Source organism: Calypte anna, chromosome 1 (assembly GCF_003957555.1).
Source record: "Calypte anna isolate BGI_N300 chromosome 1, bCalAnn1_v1.p, whole genome shotgun sequence".
Taxonomy (NCBI): Eukaryota; Metazoa; Chordata; class Aves; order Apodiformes; family Trochilidae; genus Calypte; species Calypte anna.
Window position 1 is genome coordinate 24,578,159 of NC_044244.1, and position 20,339 is coordinate 24,598,497.

Consider the following 20,339-nt stretch of genomic DNA (forward strand, 5'->3'; position numbering starts at 1 on the left):
TTCATGGCAATAAGTGCTTCACATCCCAGAAGTATTTACAGTTTGGTGTTACAAGAGGATTTGTTTCCCCTTTAAAATGAAACTGGCTTTGTTTAAGACTTTGCTATGGGTTTGTTTCGCAGTAAACAAAGTGCAGCTTTTAGAAATCAATAAGGTCTGATCATTTTCAGTGACACAGAAGTATGGTCTCTGACTCAGTGTATTAGGGCATGAGCTCTGTTTTTATATTCAGGACAATGAAAAATAGAATGGACTGCAAAGCTGCATGAAAAAACTTGATTAATGTTGGCATTATGGGGAGAGGTAGCACCACAGCTGCAAATACCTTTTTAGTTGATCATTAGCCATGTCTCATCTCGAATACCCACTGCTATAAAATGCTAAGAATTCCTTTCTATCATTAATCCAGGCTTCCTCCTATTGCCAAGCATTCTTTCTGATTGAGCCACAGCATTAACCCTTTGAACACATCTGCATTGCAACCTTACAGCAATATATGAAAATTTGGATCCCATGTCTACAATTCTGGAAAAATTAAGTGGTCCTTTAACACTGACCTACCTTTACTTTGCTGAGGCTCACAGTCAAATCACTTGCTTAAAGCCCAAGTGAATGGACTTTGACCTCATGACATACTGGGAATTCAATTTACACTTTCTAACTCATTTGGGATGATGGAACAAAAATTTGGAGTTTGTTTAAAACTAATCTAAGTGCTGCAGTGCTGCTGTGACAAATCATAGATGCAAAACTGCTGGTTTTGGTCAATGTAACTGTGTGTTTTTTGCACGCATCAGCCCAGTCCTTGAAATTCTATCTTACCCTTATCCAACATAATCCTGAAGAAAAAGGCAGTTTGAAGACAGCTTCTACAGCAGGAAGAAGCAGCTACTTAAGTCTCCAGTGTCATTCTCAGAAACCTGTTTTTTATTGCTTAGGACTGGGCTGGTATGCATACAGATTCAGGTTTAATCTACCATGGACACACTATTGTACACGGCCACTTACACCATGGAAATGGTTCAGTACTACAGAAGGATTTCCCTTTGCCAAGGCTATAAAGCTGTTGTTTGTTTTTTTGGTGTCTCTTTTCTGTTTGGGGGTGGGTTGGATCTACTTTACATTTTAATAATTAATTCAATAACCAAGCATTTCTTCAGAGCATAAGAAAAATGATAGTCTATCTATGTGCTTGCATGCAGTCAGGAGAGAAGGAAGGTCTTGCACAGATAAGGAACTAACTAAAAGAGAACAAATACATGTCAAGAGTAAAAGGTCAGTCCTTGCAATAGTGAGAAGTTACCAGAGGTGTTCTGCAAGGTGTCTGTGCTGAGATCCATACTATTCAACTTACTCAGAAATTAGTTGGAAAAGTGGTAGAACAGTCTACTGACAAAAGTTTTCTGATGACCCAAAGGTATTCAAGGTGATAAGGATGAGGCCAGACTATGAAGGATGGCAGAAGAACTTCACATGACAGCATGTCAAGGCAGTAAAATGGCAGGTGAAACACAACAAAGAAGATGAATTTAAAGCAGTATATGATAGATAGTTCTCACTGCTCAGCAGCAGTCAAAAAACCCCAAACAAATACAAACTTAGGAATTATTAGAAAAATATTAGAAAACAAATCAGAAAACCTCCTGATGTCATACAAATTCATAGCTTGTCTGAACCTTGAATTCTCTCATGTCAAAAAGAGTATGCTACAATAGCAAAGGGTTCACAGAAGGGTAACAAAGACAATCAAAAAGTTATAATGAACAGTGACTGTGTAGTGTATGTATGGAAATACTAAGAAAAGGACATAAAGAATCATGAGTGGGTAGAGACAGACCATTTACTCTCTTCAAATAAAAGTACTAAACACCATTGAAACACAAAAGTGGGAATCAGGCTCAAAGCAACCAAAAGAGTAAGATTTCCTAGCAATATATGATGACTCGTTGCCAAAGGATGAAAATGCAAGAGGAATACACATTCAACAGGAAGCTCCACATATACATGGAAAGAGACAGACAAAACTCAATAGCTCAGGAAATCCCCAGAATGGAAAATAGTTGGAGGCCTGAAGCAGAAGGCATTACATATGTTTCCTGGGTCCCTAGGCATCCACTTGTCACCACTGCTGTAGACAGAGCACTGAACTTAATGGACCTTTCGTTTAAACCCATGTGGCTCTTCTATGTTCTTACAAACAACCTTTCTGAGAATCACATTCATTATCAGCAACTACAAGCCCACACATCCCTCTCAAAGCAAACAGTGCTGATGTCTCTCTATTTAAGAGAAAACAAAAAAAGTATATGGTCTTTCAGCATAGCTCAAAGTAATTCCATGAAGATAACAGCCAGAAGTTAATTAATTGATTAATATATTAGTTAATATATTATTTATACTGGAAATCAGTGATCACTCAGGTCCATGAACATTAACATGGTTATCCTCCCCCTCTACTGTGACCTAGTGAGATCTCACCTAGAGTACTGCATCCAGTTCTGGGCTTTCCAGCTCAAGAGGGACAGGGATATACTAGAGAGAGTACAATGGAGGGCTATGAGTATGACTAAGGGACTGGAACATTTGCCTTATGAAGGAAGGCTGAGAGACCTGGGGCTTTTTAGTCTGGAGAGGAGACTGAGGGGGGATCTAATTGATGTTTATAAATATATGAGGGCTGGGTGTCAAGAAGGAAGGGACAACCTCTTCTCACTTGTGCCCTGTGACAGGACGAGGGGCAATGGGTTCAAGATAGAGCACAGCAAGTTCCACCTCACTACGAGGAAGAATTTCTTTACTGTAAGGGTTACAGAAACCTGGAACAGGCTCCCCAGAGAGGATGTGGAGTCTCGTTCTCTGGAGACTTTCAAGACAGTCTGGATGCATTTCTGAGTAACCTGACCTACTTTTGGTTCTGCTCCAGAAGAGAGGTTGGACTCAATGATCTTCCGAGGTCACTTCCAACCCCTGACATTCTGGGATTAAAATAATGCATTTAAATATTCTTTCATTGCCACCAGCTGGTATTAAGTAGAAGACTTGACTCTAGGTTCATTTATGCATAATAAGAAAAATTAAGACTGTAATAACTTGAGTTGCACACTATGCAACAGCTTTTTTAAAAAATAATTCTGATGCTCAGTTCTGCAAGTCAGTCAGCAGGATTGAATTACAAATGTTACTGTCTGCATGTTGAAATATCTTCTGAAAAAATGAGAGGCCTTCTAAAAGCAATCCCATCTAAGTATCATATTGGGGTTTTTTTCCTAGATGTCTGGCAGGTGTAGGCCATTACCCAGCAAAGACAGGATCAGGGCTAACTTTATTGTGCAACGCCTCAAATGCCCTGGGATATACAGCACAGCCTTGCAAAGGGCACATATGTAGCTCTCTAAATGCTGTATATCATTCTAATCCATTGAGAGTATAATGGATCTCCTCTGAAGGGTGTAAGTGCTTCTACTCAAACTGAATATTAAAACATGTGTGCTCTCAAAACAGTTATTTGGCACCAATCATTTTAATTCGAATATATGGATTTTGTATTATGCAATATTTGGTATTTTTTCTGGGAGCATCAAGATATATTGTTTACCACAGAAAGAACTGCTATTGTAAAAATGTTAAAAGTTGAGCTATAGAGATATGAAAATATTACTATATTATTACTATATTTTACTAATAATTTACTACATTATTACTATATTATTTCATAGAGATATGAAAATACTATTTATCTAGTTTTTCACCATTTTCTGTCAGTTTATAAATGACAGAGTGGGAAAGACTGCACCTATTTGCATTCCTACCAATGCATGTGTGTGTAGTATGCATTTGTCTTTAACTAAGTCAGACTGCCCTTACCAAAAAGCCAGGTGGATTGTTGGACCACAAAGGCAGGACAGCAGTGGGCACTGAGGACATCATTTGCAATGACTCCATGAGCATCCCATCACTCTCCTCTTCCACACTCATGCATTTCTTGTTCTCCTCACACTTGCTTCCAACATGGCTTGCCACTTGCACTACTGGATTTTGCTACAACTATATTTGTCTAGTGGGACAGGAACTAGGCTCAAAATATTTTTGCAGACCTCAAAGGCAGAAATGGCTCCCAGCATGCTGTAATATAAACCATACTTGAATGACCATGCTGGAAGATGCAAAGCTTTGTACTACTTTGCTCTGTGTCAACTCATTTTGCATACAGGCACCATGGGTTTGAGCCTTGATTCCTGGAGAGGAGAGGCCTCAACACTTTGCTGCTGTTTGCAAGAGGAGAGCAATGTTGAAGGCTCTCTCCTTTCTGAATTATGGGAGAAATTTTTCCAAGCCTTGACTGCAGTTACAAATAAAAAGCAGATGTGATTATTTTCGTCTATACTAATTTCTGTAGTATGCATTATGTTCCCTGGCATGTAATCTATGAAAGCAGCTATGACACATGCTAATTTCTCTCTTTCCAGGGAAATGAGATGTATGTGTTAAAGTCTGGTGGTGGTGGTATTGATGGTTGGTTTTAGTCATATGTATTCCTGGGAAATCAACACGACTATCAAGTGTTCTGTTGACTTGGATGTGAAAGACAGTAGATCTGCATTCAGTTGAAATTTCCCAGACCACTGATCCATCCAAGCCCAGTCCCTACTCCTCATCACACAGAATCAGAGGCACCAAGTAAAATAAGAAGGCAGAAGGTTAAGGAAACCCAAAAAGAAGCTCTTCATCATTCAAAGAAGAATGAAATTTTGGAGGTCATCATCACAGTGTACTTTGGAGGACCAACAAATAATTCCAAAAAACAACAGACAAAACTGATGGAGAAGAAGTCCATAAGAACGATTAAACACCAGATACAGGTGCAATAGATTTTCAGATCAGAGAACCTCTGAACCTCTGAGTGCAGAAATGTACTGGCAGAAGTATTACTGTGTGCTTTTACTTGCCTCATACCTCTCCCTTATCCATCTTAGCCCCTGCCAGAGACAGGAGACTATGATCCTTTATTCTGACCCCATGCATTGTTTTTGAGCTAAAAATATGGTTAAAAATACTGGGATTGAATGGGTCCCTAGGATAAGGCTTATTATTATTAAGTATTGTTTGGTGCCTAACAAGTGCGGAGAGGCCCCGAGGAACATGAGTGGCCTCTTGTGTGATGTGCTCTACTCCAATGAGGCCTATCAGCGTCATCATGCTTTGGTTCTCGTGACCTAAGCCATTTTCAGCCCAGAGTCTGTTCAGACATGACAGTGTGTGACCATGTTTGCTAACGCTTGGCTTCTCAGCCAGAGCTGGCTCATATCCAGCCAGATTGGACAGGGCTGCAGCCAGCATGTGGCTGACTGCATCTCAGCCTGTATGCATGCCCATGGGAAGATCCCTTCCTTACCTACAGGAGCAACAAACAGGATGGAGGTCCTGTGAAGATGAGAGGGAGCACAGGGGAGCTCTTCACTCCACACCCAGCCCAGTGCTGTCCTACTGTGCACTGACTTTCACTGCTATAGTCAGAAGGATGAGATGGCCCTGCTGCCAAAATAGTATCTGAAGAGGGAAGTTACCCCTAGTAGTTGCAAAACATACTGTGAACACTTCTCTATCCCTCTCCTTCTCATGAAGGTCATCAACAAGCAGTGCATTTGCTTGGGCTTTACCTAGGTGAAGCCATCTTCAGCCATAGGGAACACATGCAGTATTCTGCATCCAAACAACAGAAATCCTGAAAAACAGCCTCTGCATACAACAAAGTCAGATCAAATATGAGCTTTTTAGAATAAATCTTGTAAAGCTTTCCCACATCCCACTCTCCCCAGAGCTATCAGAGAGATTTCCCTTTCCTGAAGAACTTTGCTCTTTTCTTCATCACTCAAAAGCCACTCTCTGAAATAATACCACACTCCAAGCAATAAAAAGAAAAAAATCACTTTGGAACTGAGCAAAACTACAAGGTATTTTATCTCAATATATCATGAGGAGTTTGGGGGTTTTTTTGACAAACTATAATTTCCCAAAACACAGACTGGTAATGAAAGTGTCTTCCAGTTGTGAGTCATATTCTCAGCACAGCTTCTTTGGCTTAAGCAGAGTAAGGCTGCTTTACACCAGCTGAAAATCTAATTCCCCAACTACAGCAGTGTGACTGGGAGCTGTTTTCTAATCAAATAACCACTGTGAAATACCTGATTCACTTTGCACCCAACAGCTGTACTTTCAGCCTGTGTTCCCAGTCACACTCCGAAAACAAGCACAATAAGAAAGGCCAAAACAGCTGCAACTTCTCAACATAAAAAAAAAAGAGGGGAGGAAAAAAAGCTTGTTGTCAGGCTCCAGCTTAGGAAGGAAGTAAAACCATTTTTCTTTTCCGTCTCATGTATGTCAGCTGTCTTAGAAAAATTATTACTGCTCTGTTTTGTAACAGAAACTCCACAATATTTGGTAAACTACGAACTCTAATCTACTCATGGCCAAATACAGATTTAGCATTTCTGATGCAGCCAAAACATGCTCAGTGTGTCAATGGGCAGCAATTACTCTCCAGGAGAGCTTTGGAATTCACCTCCTGGCCCCAATTATTCTCCTTAAAGAACTCATGAATCTTCTGTATTTGCACCATCCAGATCGATTTGATTTTAGTTTTCAACTTTGGCTGGAAAAACCACAACATTTAGTGAAGGAAGCTGCATTTCTTTTCCAGTATTAGTGCTTTCCAGAGCCATTTAATTGAGTAATTCTCAAAACCACAAGCAGAAAACAGGTGACTGGCTATTCTTTGGGTGGATAAAACATACCCGTTTTTTTTTAATTCTAAATATTACTGGCTCCTCAGATGACTTTTTTTAAGGAAGAAAAATGCAGGCTAGATTCTGAGCTGGATGATTAACACAGTTTTGATGGGTAATACCATATCCTTCAGCTAAATCACTTGTAAAGACAGGGAATATTCATTTTGATATGTCTCTAAATACACCCAAACTCCAGAATCAGGCAGCCATCATCTACAGAAGGAAAAGATGTTCTCAGGAACTACATGTTAAACCTTCTGTTGGCTTTTGCAGCAATGCTATAGTCCTGGGGTAAAGAGAGAAAAATGGATGGAGATGGAAACTGTGGGAGATAAGGGGTTGGTAAGAAGACAGAAAGTGATGAGCACAAGAGATGAAGACAAGAAAAAGGAATGAAAGGAGAATCAAGTACCTGGCTGCTGATCAAATAGAAGCAAGTATAGTGGAAGAATATGGGGAACCTTTTCAAATAAATTTCATCTTGCATCAGTAGCTTGTTGCTGCACCTGTTGGCTTCCATAGCAGGGGTGTGGAGTTTCAATTCAATTTAGTGAACAATCAATATGTTCTAAATATCTTTTTTTTTTTTCCTCACAAAATGATTCATAACAATTAAAGGAAACTCTAAGCTAATATAGCAAAAAATGTGAATTAAATGTTCATTACTGCCACCAAGTTGTTTCATATTTGGGAACTTCAGGTTCTGGCTGTTAGACACAGAGGTACTATACTACTATTCCTTCTAAACTCATGGATGACTGCAAGTGCTGAAATCTATGTCACAAACTAAATTGTCTAAATATGGTAAGGTTTGGTATTTCAAAGAGGATACAAGATGAACTGAATTCAATGCTGAGCTGATTTTCTAATTTTAGAAACCTATATATGTGTATTTTTTCTTTTGCTTTCAAATAGTTGGCCTGAAAATATGTTTGCAAGATATTCATACAATATAACCAGATTTAAAACAGGTTCCCTGATAGGTAGAATTCTGCAACTCATTCTCTCTGAAAGCATACCTATCTCTGAAAGGATATAGGCAACTCTGAATAGCTACAAGTTACAAGGGGATTGTAGAGGAAAATTCAATATTTGCATATACAAAAGCTAAAAATGTGAGTGCAAAGGATGGTGCAAAAGAGAGCTGTGCATTAAGTGACAAACTGAGAATTTTTTTGCAATATGCTCAAGTAGATTTGTAAACAAAACAAAAAAGAACATCATTACCTTTCTTGGATAAAAAATGAGGGGAAGTGTTTGTGGGTATCTTTGTGATAAATTAAGTCATTGTTAGATTACCTTGATTTTTTTTTAACCCATTTTACTGCAGTAATGGTCATTTAATAGTTTAATTTTTAATGATCTCAATCTCATTGCAGTTAATAGCTATATTTCCATAGAAACATTGCAAATCTGCTTTAGTTGGGCATTTGCTAATGAACATGTTGGAAAGCACTTCCTACATAACTATTAGTGGGAAAAAAAAAAAAAAAAAGATTTAATGTAAGTGAGCATTAAATTCTGCAAAAAGCTGTGTCTGCTGTATCCTACAGACCTAGGATCCCTTCCAAGATCATTTAAAGGCAAAACAAATACTAACCTTTATTTTGGAGGGAATACCATTACAGGTAGTCACTAATCTTATTCTCTTGCTGGTTGCAGCAAACCCTCAAAGAAATAGCTCCTTCTTATTACAGTATGAACCCAATGCTGACTTTCCCCTGTAGCTCAAGCCAATCAATTCAACGATGAAAACATTTCTGCTAATGGCAATGAGCAGTTTACACAATAGCCTTTCTTTGGATTCTTAACTGAATGTGGACCGGGAAATGTATTCTGGAAATGTTCCTTGAGCTGGGCAAACATCTGAATGAAATGTGTGGTGCAGGACTTGAATGAATAATTTAAAGAATGCTACAAATAAAAATAATGCTGCCTTGTGCTTTCCACCAAAGCTCCCTAAAAGCTTTGTGGCAGCCCAGAAGAAATGCAGCTAGTAAGACAGTAGTTAACTGTATTTGTAGATAAGGAAATGGCTTCAGAAAGGTTAAACAAATTGCTCATGTTTGCTGTGTGAAGCAACACCTACATTTAAGAACAGTAGGTTGCTTCTGAACTCAGTGTGTAGCTCTCAGCGTTTGCTTTTCCTGTCCTGAGGACAAACTGCAGCTCAGTATCACCATGGTCATCATGGGAAGTTCAGCCCCAACTGGCTGGGGTGTTATTGGACATTTTGTTTCCCACCATCGTTTTAGGAGGAAAGAGAAGCATGATTTTCTCCAGTTTTTCATCTGTCATTTGTGGTAATTCACTTAGGCCTTCCTCCTTCTAGAAGAATTACAGATTTTGCATTATGAGGCAGCTTCTATGTTGAGACAGAAGCAGAGGTATAGGATTCCCTTTGTCTAAAAATGGTGCCAAGAGTGGGTTAACAAATACTGGGGACAATATGTAACCCTACTTACTATATGTGGCAAAGACAGAGAATGAGGAGAAGGGAGAGAACAAAGGAAAAGTCTGTTAGTTAATCTCATCCGATGATGTACACCACACAAAAATTTTATGAAAAGGTGCAAATACCCACATGTTCTCTAATGGGAGGTTTTGGGATGGCTGGAGGGCAATGCCAGTGACTCTGATGACCTCTCTACAGCCTACAGAGCAGAAGGCCAAAACCTGCCAATACTTCAGGAAGCCCACTAGAAGACAAAAAGTGCTGGTTCAGTAAAAGCACTCAAGTCCTTGGATGCAAAAGGGATCCAGGCTGAGATGCACATCCAGGCTGGACACTGTGGCAGATGCAGAAGCTAAGCTCTACAAAGTGGTCATTGCAGGATGACAGTGATTGATATAAGATAAGTGAATAAAGGAAGCCGTTGGTGCTTTGAAAATTTTGTCTTCTGAGGTTTGATTTTGAGTGATAGATTTCTAAAAGCAGGTTCACCCTATGGGTTATATTTATTTCATTACTCACCTACAAAAAAGTCATGTAGTGTAACCTACCCATCTACAGTAGTTATGTACTTGATGGAGAGAGAAAGACTTCTCAGGAGAGAGATTTACCTCTTAATATGGAAAGCCTGTTTTAGGACAGGAAGAATTGCTGTCCAAAAGAACAGAGTGAGTTGGGAATGAGCAAGAGCCTAAAAATCTAAGATGCACTCAGAAAAACTTGAAAGACATGGAGATGGAGCTAATCTCAATTCTACAGCTGCGAGTCATAGGCTATGGGTACATTAACAAGTAATTTGGTGCCAGAGGAGTGGATCAGTATATAGAGGCAAATAATCCTGAGGCTCTTGCTTCTACATTGTAACCTATCTTGACATTTTACAATGAACTATGTTTAATCTGATCCTTTAAATCAGATGACCATATCAAGTGTGTATCTGTGAAGAATCAAATCACTGTTTTGGACCTTTCTGCCCCAGAAGAAAGCTGGGGTTGGAGCCTTTGGACATGTATCCCAAACAGAGCTTTCAGTTTAGTTTCCTTTGAAAGAAATCTAGACTGTATGGACCAAAACTCCTCTGTGAACTAAGCCAGCTGGACTAAGTGGAGATGATGGTAGAATTTGCTCCACAACCATTGCTCCAAACCACAAAGCCAATGCAAACACTTAAAATGCTCTATTAGGCACTTTGTTTATTTTCCAGAAGCTCTATTTTACTTGGCAATTTTAATTTTCTAACGTCCTGTTTAACTGGGATAATACAGCTCCTCAATTTCCACCACCCTGATAAACACCAATATATGTTCTTTTATTATGAAGGTGTTGCAGTAACACTTACCTGCATGAAGCGTCCCTCCGAAGTCCCCAGGTTAGCAACAGTGAGGTTCCCTTTGGTGAAGACAGATATTGAAGTTAAGAGAACATTGTTGAACTGGCCCATGAACAAGTCAACCCTCTGCAAAGGAGTCGTAACTTCTAAGCGATATTCATCATCTTGTGCTCTGCAGTATGAAGCATTCCTTGAAAAAGCCTGTTAGAAAATGAAGCACAGATGAGTACTGCCTTTACGAGTAGGAATAGATCTTTGTCAGAGTGAAGTCATTTAGCACAAGCCCATTTTGACCAAAAGTATTTTTAAATGTTTCAAACTTAATTGCTTCATCAGTTATGATGTTCCATGAGGAAGGCAATGAGTTCTTAATGGTATGGCAATGTTTCTTTCAACTTTTTTTTTTTTAATCCTGTCCATTGGGAATAAGGCATAGGCTCTTTATTTAAACAGATGACATGTGTAAAAGTGCATATATCAAAGTATCCTTTCTCTTAGTGATTTCTGTAGTGCTTCTTGTCCAAGGGTTTCAGAATTCTGTGACTGCAGAGTCTGCCCAGCAACAGACCTGCTTCTAGAACAGTCATTCCTAGAAAACGATTGCCTGAAAATGCTGCAACTTTCTTAACATTTTTTTTTGCACTACAGTAATGATTTCCAGTTTTCTCCTTTTTCTGGTCTCTTTTCAACATCCTTTCCAGTGATAAGCCAGAAAAAAGGGGGAAAAAGATGGAGAAAGAGAAAAGAGAGATAAGACAGGAATAATATGTTTCTGATTGCATTTTTAAATTAAAGGGAAGCCAGCTTTTTACAATTACTTAGGCTATTGTATTGATAATCTATGGCTCATGTACTATTTTGACCAATCTCTGTAAATCTTGAGTATACTATAACAGTTGCTGCATTTTCAGAATTTTCCTTTCAGTTTGGGACTAGAAAATACATGTTTTTCATTTTCATTGGAACAATTCTTGAACAATGCACTTTAAGTTATCTCCAGAGAACAATGTAACCTGTTGTCCTAACAATTCAATAGTAATCTATTAACTGATAATCCCATTATGATTGGTACTACATAATCTGTTTCAGTGAGATCCCACAGACAACCACTAGGAACCCCCTAAAGGATCTCTAACCAGTTTAAATTTAGAAGTCATCTAGCATGTTCCCTCTGTGACATACACAAAGGAGCTTATGGAGGTTCCCTCTGTTGAAATCAATACAGAGCTCTGCTTTTCCTATTCTTTAACTGCTTCATTGTTTCAAACATGTAATTTATTTTTTTAAAGCTTGAATAAAACCTTTTAAAGACTATCATTTCACTAAATTCCATAGATCAGCATCCTACCCTTAAAAAACCAGCAGAAGTAAAATTTTATTTTATTAATTCAGATTGTTTTCTTTCTGCTACCTATAATAAAAATACTATGAGAAAGCAAGCAATGAACAAAGAATTTCTTTCTGGCTGAACTCTGGTGAATTCTGGAGAAAAAGCAAGGCATTGAAAATAATGTTAATAAAATGTTCAACCTGATTTTGCGGTTGAATTTTAACATTTCTGCACTGTGCACAGAAACAGCACCGGCTGGTGATATTTTCCATGATTCCTAGTAATTGCAGTCAGTTGTGGTGTTACTTTTGCTCAAGGTGCACTGTCAGTCCAAGGTATCGTTTAGGTAACAACCAAGATCAAGCAAGAGCAACTAAAATTGCTCTGCAGTGCCTAATGATACAGAAAAAAGGCTTCCAGATTAGATCTGATAAAGCAATGACTTCACAGTTTGATTATCCACATGCTAAAGTGTTTGCTGTATTAGTTTTGGTATTAACTGTTAAATGATGGTGTCTTTTGCTCAGCAGGAACTGAATACTTTGCACAAGGCACAATGAACATTGGTTGAGTACACTTTAAAAAAAATTGACATATCAACAAGAGACAAACATAGCTTTTCTTCACTTTGGCCACCAAAGAAGATAAAATCTCTATTCTTTTGCACTCATATCCTCTCCACTCTGAAAGTATTTCTGAAACATCTGTGCAAAGATTACTCACACAATGAGTATGAATAGTTCAAATGCAGAAAGATTTACAGTTTTCATGCTTTTTTGAAATAAGGCAGATTTCTGAATTTACTCTCTCCCAACCTGGCTCTTTCTTGTAACTCTTTTTTTTCCATAAGCAAATATCTTATGGGGAGAGATGTTTCTGTGCTAAACTTAAAAAACTAATTCCGCCTGTGTAGTCACTTCACACAATTTAACATCCTGACACACCTCACCCTGTTCAAGCTCTTCATAGCAAGATGCTAGATTTTCCTGCTTGCCCCAACACCTTTTCTAGCTTCCCCAAAGTCAGTTCAGCTGCAAACCAAGCTCAGCCTTCCTCAGAGATGTGGTAATTTTGGGTATCTGCCCGAGAACCAGCAGACTGTTCCACATATGGCTCTCTCAAAACCTGGCGCTTCATGGATTAACCATAATGTAAGGTTAGATGTGCAAGGAATACAAAGGCTTTGATCTTTGAGTAGAAATGCAAAGATTAAAAGGCTACTTAGAAAACTAAAGGAAGATTGATAACATGGGAAACTTGGGCAAAGTAGCAGCTTTAAATTAACTCTTTGAAGACTGAATTTCTCCCTCCCTCTCAGTATACACCTAACTATCCATTTGGCTGTCAGTGTGGAAAAATAACTGATGATATGATGCACTCTGGATGTTATGCCAAGTTCCAGTGACAAATCACACAACTATTGAGATGGATGATTAGAGAGTGGGTAAGTGGCTGGGTTGGGCTATACTGCTTCTCTGGTAAGAGGAGAGGTGCCAGTTGAGCTTGTGATTCATAGCAAGGGCTTTGTGAAAATGGTGTAGGTGTGACACTGGAATGCAGTAAAGAGTGAGCAAGCCCTATCTTTCAGCCATGTCCAAAAGTGTAGAAGATAACCCATGCTATCTTGTTTGTTGATGGGGGCAATTTTGGACTTTACCCTGGATTCCATCCAGAGAAGATGAACACTCCCAAAAAAGTCTCTAAACATTGCTGAGTTGCCCATCAGGAGCTCTCACTGTTTGGCACGTAACTGAAGACCTCTCTCTAATTTGAAATGAGTATAAAAACAGTATTTCAGATAGAGGTGTACATTTGAAGCCAAAAGTGCAAAGCAGGGAGGAAAATTTAAAGCAAATAATGAAAATTTCATAAAAATACTCAATTAGGTCAGTGTCAGAATCAATCATAGAGTCTGGTCTTTAGTCTAAATGGTGAGACTTGGGAAAAAAAATTCAAAATTTTAACCAAAGACTTTTGAGGAAATGTTCTACTATTTGCAGCAACTGCAGCTTGAAAAAAAACACTCCTCCAGGCTCATCCTTCTACAGCTGGACAAAACCTGTTCTCAGTTAAGTGCAGTGCTCAATTAGAAAGTAATGTTATGTGTAACATCTTGATATTTTCTTTAATGTCTTGAATAAAGTAGGAATGAATGACTTAATCACTACAAAACATCTAATGCTATCTCGTGAGAAATTTAGAGGAAATCATTAAAATTAAAATTTAATTTGATAAATTGCACAAATGGTCTGAAAGTAATTAGGTAAAATTTTCCTAGTGTCAATTGTAAAATATTACAGTTATGAGGGAGAACTCAAGTGAAAGTATGAATAATTAGGAGTCTTTATACAACTTAAGTTGCTGGCTGTCAGGAATCAAATTCCTAAACATCAGCTTTTGTTTTCTTTTATGGATCCTGGGAGTCTCCCTCAATACGTGGGCACCCACAAGTGCTGACAATGTGTCTACTTTGAACGTTGCTATGGCATAACATAAAGAGGGGGAAAACAGCTACTGGCAAATGAGCTGGGCCCTGATACTTGCAAAAAGCAAAAATCCTTTTACAAAGAATCTGCTGCAGAGTGAATGAACAGATGATTCCACGTAACAAATTGATTCTCAACATGATTAAAAACAGAGGTGGTGTATGAGTTGTGTATCTCTTCTGTTGAGGAGGTCAGTGAATTAAGACAAAAAATACAGATTTTAAGTGTGTGTCCTACTGAAACCAAGCACATAAAGTTGAAGAATTCACATGAGCAACAGATTTTGAACAGTAACTGTGAGGAACACAAAGGAACCTTATCAGATTTTTGTCTCTACATTTTCTTGTGCAGTTTCAGCTAGCACAGTTTTGCTGCTGCAAAAATACATATTTTTAATACACTTGAATTTTCCAGGTAGTTTGCATTATTTCTTTTCAGGTGAAAAGTACATTTGGTCCCTGCTTCTCTCCCTTTGAGGCACAAGAGGCAAAATTCTACCCCAACCAACTCAGTGAAGCCAGGGTGTTGCCTGAAGAGGATGAGTGACTTGATCAGCATCATGTTGAAGGTCTGTCAGAGGGCTGGAGCTAGAACCTGTATTGTTTGTTTCCTAGTCCTATGTAAATAAAAGTGAGGGACATGATAAATTTGGCCTGTCTACCACTGTTATATTAGAAAAGAATTACTTCTTACATATCATAAACCTCAAAAGTGTCCCCCAGCTCTTAAATACCAGTTTTTTAGATTCTGGACTCAGAGATGACTACTAAAATCCTTGTATTTACAGCTCTTTGACAAAATGGGGAGAGGAGAAAAATAACGAGGACAAACTTTCTACTTTCTGGCATGTTTACAGCCACAGGTCACTTCATGCCTTCTTCTGTCATTTCCTTTGGCAAAGAGACTATCTCCCTCCTCCTTTCCCATGTGGTTCTGTGCCATAGCTGGCCAGTCAATAAAGTGTAATACAAGAATAATATATAAATAGCTTTCTCCTGTGATATCAAAAAAGAGCATTTTTTCCCCTGTAATTTCTGTAAAGACAGAAAGGTTATGAAATGGACAAAGCTTCACTGCTAACAATTCTAAAAAGTCACTCACATTTATTGTCCTCATTATACATAGCTGTCATGGGGTCCCTGAATTCTTTATAGTTATGAGCACATTTAATGATGATCTATGGAAAAAATATGGATACATTTATTTTTTTGGAAGCAATTAACCAGAAAAGAATCTCTTGAGAACAAACTCCAGTGCTGTACAACAGGCAGAAGAGAAGCCAACCAGAACTGAGGAACATGAGAAACAGAAATTCTTTGGAAGTAGCATGATGGCTTTTGCCAACATCATCAACTGCAGGTGCACACTGGGACTCCTCACCTGCTGGGCCAGTTTGACTGCAGTGGGACTTCCCAAAACTTTCTGCTGCATTTCCAAGAGGAACAATTGTAGGAAACTAAACAGGGACAGCTCTACATCAGTACCAGTCACAGGTACTGTTCAATAGCAGGACTGCACTCTACATGTGAATAATGCTTTTTATTGGCACCAAGATCGCATTACATGAATATTTTCTCATTTCACTTCCTTTATCAAATATTATCAATGAGGAGACTGGGTCTTCTTTGTTGAACTATTGCACTTATCCATTTTGATAGGGAAAATCCTCAGAAAGAGGTATCCCAAATGGATGAGCCAGCTATTGTTTGCCATAGAGACTACATGGAAGTTAGCCTAGAGCAGTCTGTTGGGGATACTCAGTCTGTACCCCACCAGCTGGTCTCACAGCACAGAAAGAGCACTTATTTCCATGTTAATGGGCCTGTGACAGGCACTAGGTATGTTGAATTTCTCATTCTTCCTCAAGCCCTATTTTGTCAACCAATCAACTTGTTCTTCCCAAGAATTCCATGTTTGGGAAGTGGAATGGAAACCACTCATAATTCACATCACAAGAGAAAAGCATTTGAAAACACCATAATCAAAATGCTATGTGCTTTGTAAAACAGAATTCTGTACAGTAGCACCAGACACCTTTACCAAACATCCCTTGTAATACTAAGAAAAGGAAAAACAGAATGATAAACAGAACGGCTGAATTTTGCTAATGGACCCAAATTTACATGCTAAACAATTTCCATAGCAGCAGAAATCATGCTGGTTTCTTCTGGACCAGTGAAGGACACCTCAAAGGGTCTAGGTACTGTGAACTCACTTTAGCATTTATGGAGAACTGAACACACCTGGGGTAGGGGACCAAGTTCTCCTGTTTCTAATAACTTCTGCTGAGGCACTAAAGCTTTACTCTAAAAAGATAAAAGAATTTTTTTTTTAAACAAAGAATCATTTTCCCTGTATACCTTCCTCCTCTTCCTAATATTTCTCATGTGTTGGAAGAAATTTGAAGCTTTTTTATAAAATACCAAAGTTCCCTTTCTGACAATCTATCTTAAAATATCAATCTCAGCTACAAAGTAGCATACTTGAAAAAGCAAGCTACTGGAAACATTCCTTTAGGATAGAAACAACGAGCAGTGGCCACTACTTTGTGTTAAACTCTCTGGAGATGGTCTGAGTTATAGGAAACCAACCCCTCAAACCTTTTCCTACTTTTTGCAAAATAAGGAACAATTTAGAAGGAATTACTGAAGGAACAGTTACCTTTAAGCTAGACTTATAACTTCAAGGAACCAATCTAGAACTCACTCAAGCCAATGCAAATATTAGACAATTTTTTATGGCTCTTATAGAGAAATTTTTGAAAGAACTAAATTGATGTAAAATTTTACACAGCATCATCCCACTATTTATACTTGTTGCTTTGATCTGCTTCACTGTTAAAATGAGGAAGTGGAAGTTAGTTTGATGATGCTCCACTTAAAGTATTAGGTAGAAAGACATCCATGTTGAATGTAATTAGTTAATACAAATTAAGATGATTACTTGTTCTATTGTCAAGATCATCCTAAGAGTTATTTGCTTTTGTCATTGAACAGGGCTGCATTAGTTCTCATAATCTGGTTAGTGCATTAGCACTAAGTAAATCCTATTGATTCAGCAGATAAAATGGACCTAAGTAATCTCTGCATTTTGCTGATTTCCCTTATACTAATTTAACATTTAACTCAGCATACAGATTATCAAGGAAGAGGTGTTGACTAATTACACATTTTGAAGAAATAAAACAATGCATCGGAAATGTTGTGCTGATAAAAGAGATGTTTTAGTGTGTATTTGTAGTGCACATCAGGTACATTTTTCATAGAAGTCTTCATTAACATGGAAGCTATGATAAAATAGAAAAGCTGTGAATTCCAGGAAGACAGTTTTCCTAAGATAATTCTGAATGTGGAGACTTTTATTCCAAGATATCATTGCCCAACAAGTGCATGGCTAGCCAAAACAGTGGTGCAAGACATGTGTGGGATAGAAAGGAGTCCAGAAAGTAGGAGGAAATAATACAATTTGCCCTAATTCTCACAGGCTGTGTAAAAAGCAGAATTACATCTGCCTTAAGAAAGTGAAGCTCTCACAATCACTTCCCCAAGATCATTGAAGGAAGCCCACAAGGAAGCTAGCGTAGGGCTTTTTACACAGGTGTGTAGTGAGAGGACAAGGGGAAATGGTTTAAAACTTGACGAAGGGAGATTTATGTTAGACATTGGGAAGAATTTCTTCCCTGCAAGGGTGCTGAGACACTGGAACAGGTTGCCCAAGGAAGCTGTGATTGCCCCCTCCCTGGAAGTGTTCAAGGCCAGGTTGGATGGGGCCTTGAGCAACCTGGTCTGGTGGGAGGTGTCCCTGCCCATGCAGGGGGGTTGGAACTAGAGGATCTTTAAGGTTCCTTCCAATCCAAACCATTCTATGACTCTATGACTATGATTCCTTCTCTAACATTTCATTGTATTCATCCACTCCATAGACAGTGCTAGTATTATTTCTTTGCAGCCTCCACTTGCTTTCTCAACCATTTATGCCATGGAACTTCTCCCTTAGCAATAATTTATTTTTTTTTTAAACAGTGGTTTTACTTGAATGTTTTGAAATGAGGAGTAATCCTGTTCTGATGCAAAAGCTGTATGAGATCAGAAACCCACATGCCACTTAGAAAGTTTGAGTAACACAACACTCTCCTGGACAATAATTACCTGTTACTTTAGTGAGCAATGATGACTCCAATATGTGGTCCTGAGTCAGATCAAGTAGAGTAAATAGAGAAACTGCTGAGGTAAGGCTGGTGCTGAGAGAGCTGAAAGGTAGATGTCTGCTTTGTCAGGATTTATGTATCTCTCCACTGTCTGGCAGCAGAACTTGAGGAAAATTCATTGCTTACTTAAAAGTCTCAACTACCTAGCAAAGCCAGGTGGGATGAATCCAGGACTCAGATTTGCACGCAGTGCACTTCAGAATCAGCTTCTCTTTTTTTTTGGAACATGGAAATGTTTAGAAAGAAATCAAAGCAGATCTTTCAGGAGGGGCTGACAAGGTCTCATTGCAGAACAGCCATAAAAAGACTGGATAGGTATTTAATCTGGGGCAAGGGATTAGAGTTTGGCCTGAACCCACTAAAATAGGCTTAGATCTGAGTATCACCCATCTCTACTGAGTGTCCTTAATGAGGCATACCTGGCTAGTTTACATTTTAGAATTCTCTTCTTGTGGGACTGTAAAGGTTTTCAAATTTGCAAAGTTAAATAGGATAAGAAGATTATTATTTGTCCAGATCTAGTCTTTGGTATTCTAATCTTTAGTCTTAATGTTTAGCCTTCTGAAACTCTAAGATGTAAAAAACCCACAAGACCAGAGAATATAGACAACCATGTCAAAAAACAAATAAATTCACTTTCTGCCTGAAATTATTCCCATTCAATTCTATGGAAAAGCAGCAGTCACTCTTCCACACTAATAACCAATAGGGAACCCTGCCTTCAGTGGAAGAATTTGATTTAAAAGTCTGGAAATGGAACATTATTAGTAAGTCTGGCTGGTAAAGCAGTGCCCTTTGCAAAAATGGTAGTTTAATGGATACCACTTTTTCACAGAGAAATCCAGCTTTCATCGAGAACATGATAAAACTCCAAGCAGCAGCACTGGGAGGAAACAGGGACAGGCCTCTAACAGGAGATCAGGAGAAGGTAACAGTAGTTTTTGAAACACTTGGGGACTAACAGGTCAGCCCCCAGACTTTATACCTTTATGGGCTTGGAAGATGCTGAAAAAATACCCACTACTCAGGGTGGTGTGGTACTTTCCAAAAACCTTCCTGACCTGCTGTTCTCCTTGCTCTGCTTCTTTCTTGGGACCTCCATTGTGACACCATCCACATGGCCAGTCCAAGGGACAGAAAGATGCTTACCTCTATAGTTACACCTCTGCAGAGTCTGATATGGCAGATAACCATCCCTATGCTCATGCCATATTCCCCACATACTCACACCAGTTCTGTACCTGTACCTATACCCATGCCTCCCTTATATGCAGCATAAGTGGAGCTCATACTCTTCCTGCAGTTCCTTAGGCCATGCTGTTTGCCCTAGTCAGGTCTTGCCTGGCCAAGTGGGTCGGTGGCCATGTACCTAATGGTGAGGAAGAGCTGGGTGGTGAGCACCCCCTGCCTTGCACTGTAACATATAAAGCACAGTGGGGACCCTCAAGTCCCAGCCAAGCTTTCCTCAGACAGGCAGTGAGAGCAGAACAGGAATGTGGATGCAGCCTGTCACCTTACTATTACGGGTGAAGCCTGTTTTAAAGGGTGTCAGTGCTCATTGCCAATCACCCAGTTCCTCTCTGTTTATTCTTCTGAGACAACAGAACCCATAGAGAAGCTTGCACAAGATCTGTACGGATGGAAGCAGGCATTGTGCCAGGCAGAGAGCTGTCTGCCATTTGATATCAGAGGAATAAATGACTGAACCAATCCGATATATTCTGGTCCCTGACTTTCAGGGAGAATATT

At 38.9% G+C, this 20,339-nt stretch overlaps 1 protein-coding gene across 4 annotated transcripts in view; it reads right to left on the bottom strand.

Moving 5' to 3' along the window:
- Nucleotides 1–20,339, bottom strand: part of MET (MET proto-oncogene, receptor tyrosine kinase) — a 93,863-nt gene that overhangs the window by 47,281 nt on the left and 26,243 nt on the right. For all 4 annotated transcript variants that reach the window (XM_030464735.1, XM_030464745.1, XM_030464726.1 and 1 more), the window contains exon 3: nt 10,577–10,768. In XM_030464735.1, the coding sequence (XP_030320595.1) occupies nt 10,577–10,768 (192 nt within the window). The remainder of the gene's footprint in view (nt 1–10,576; nt 10,769–20,339) is intronic.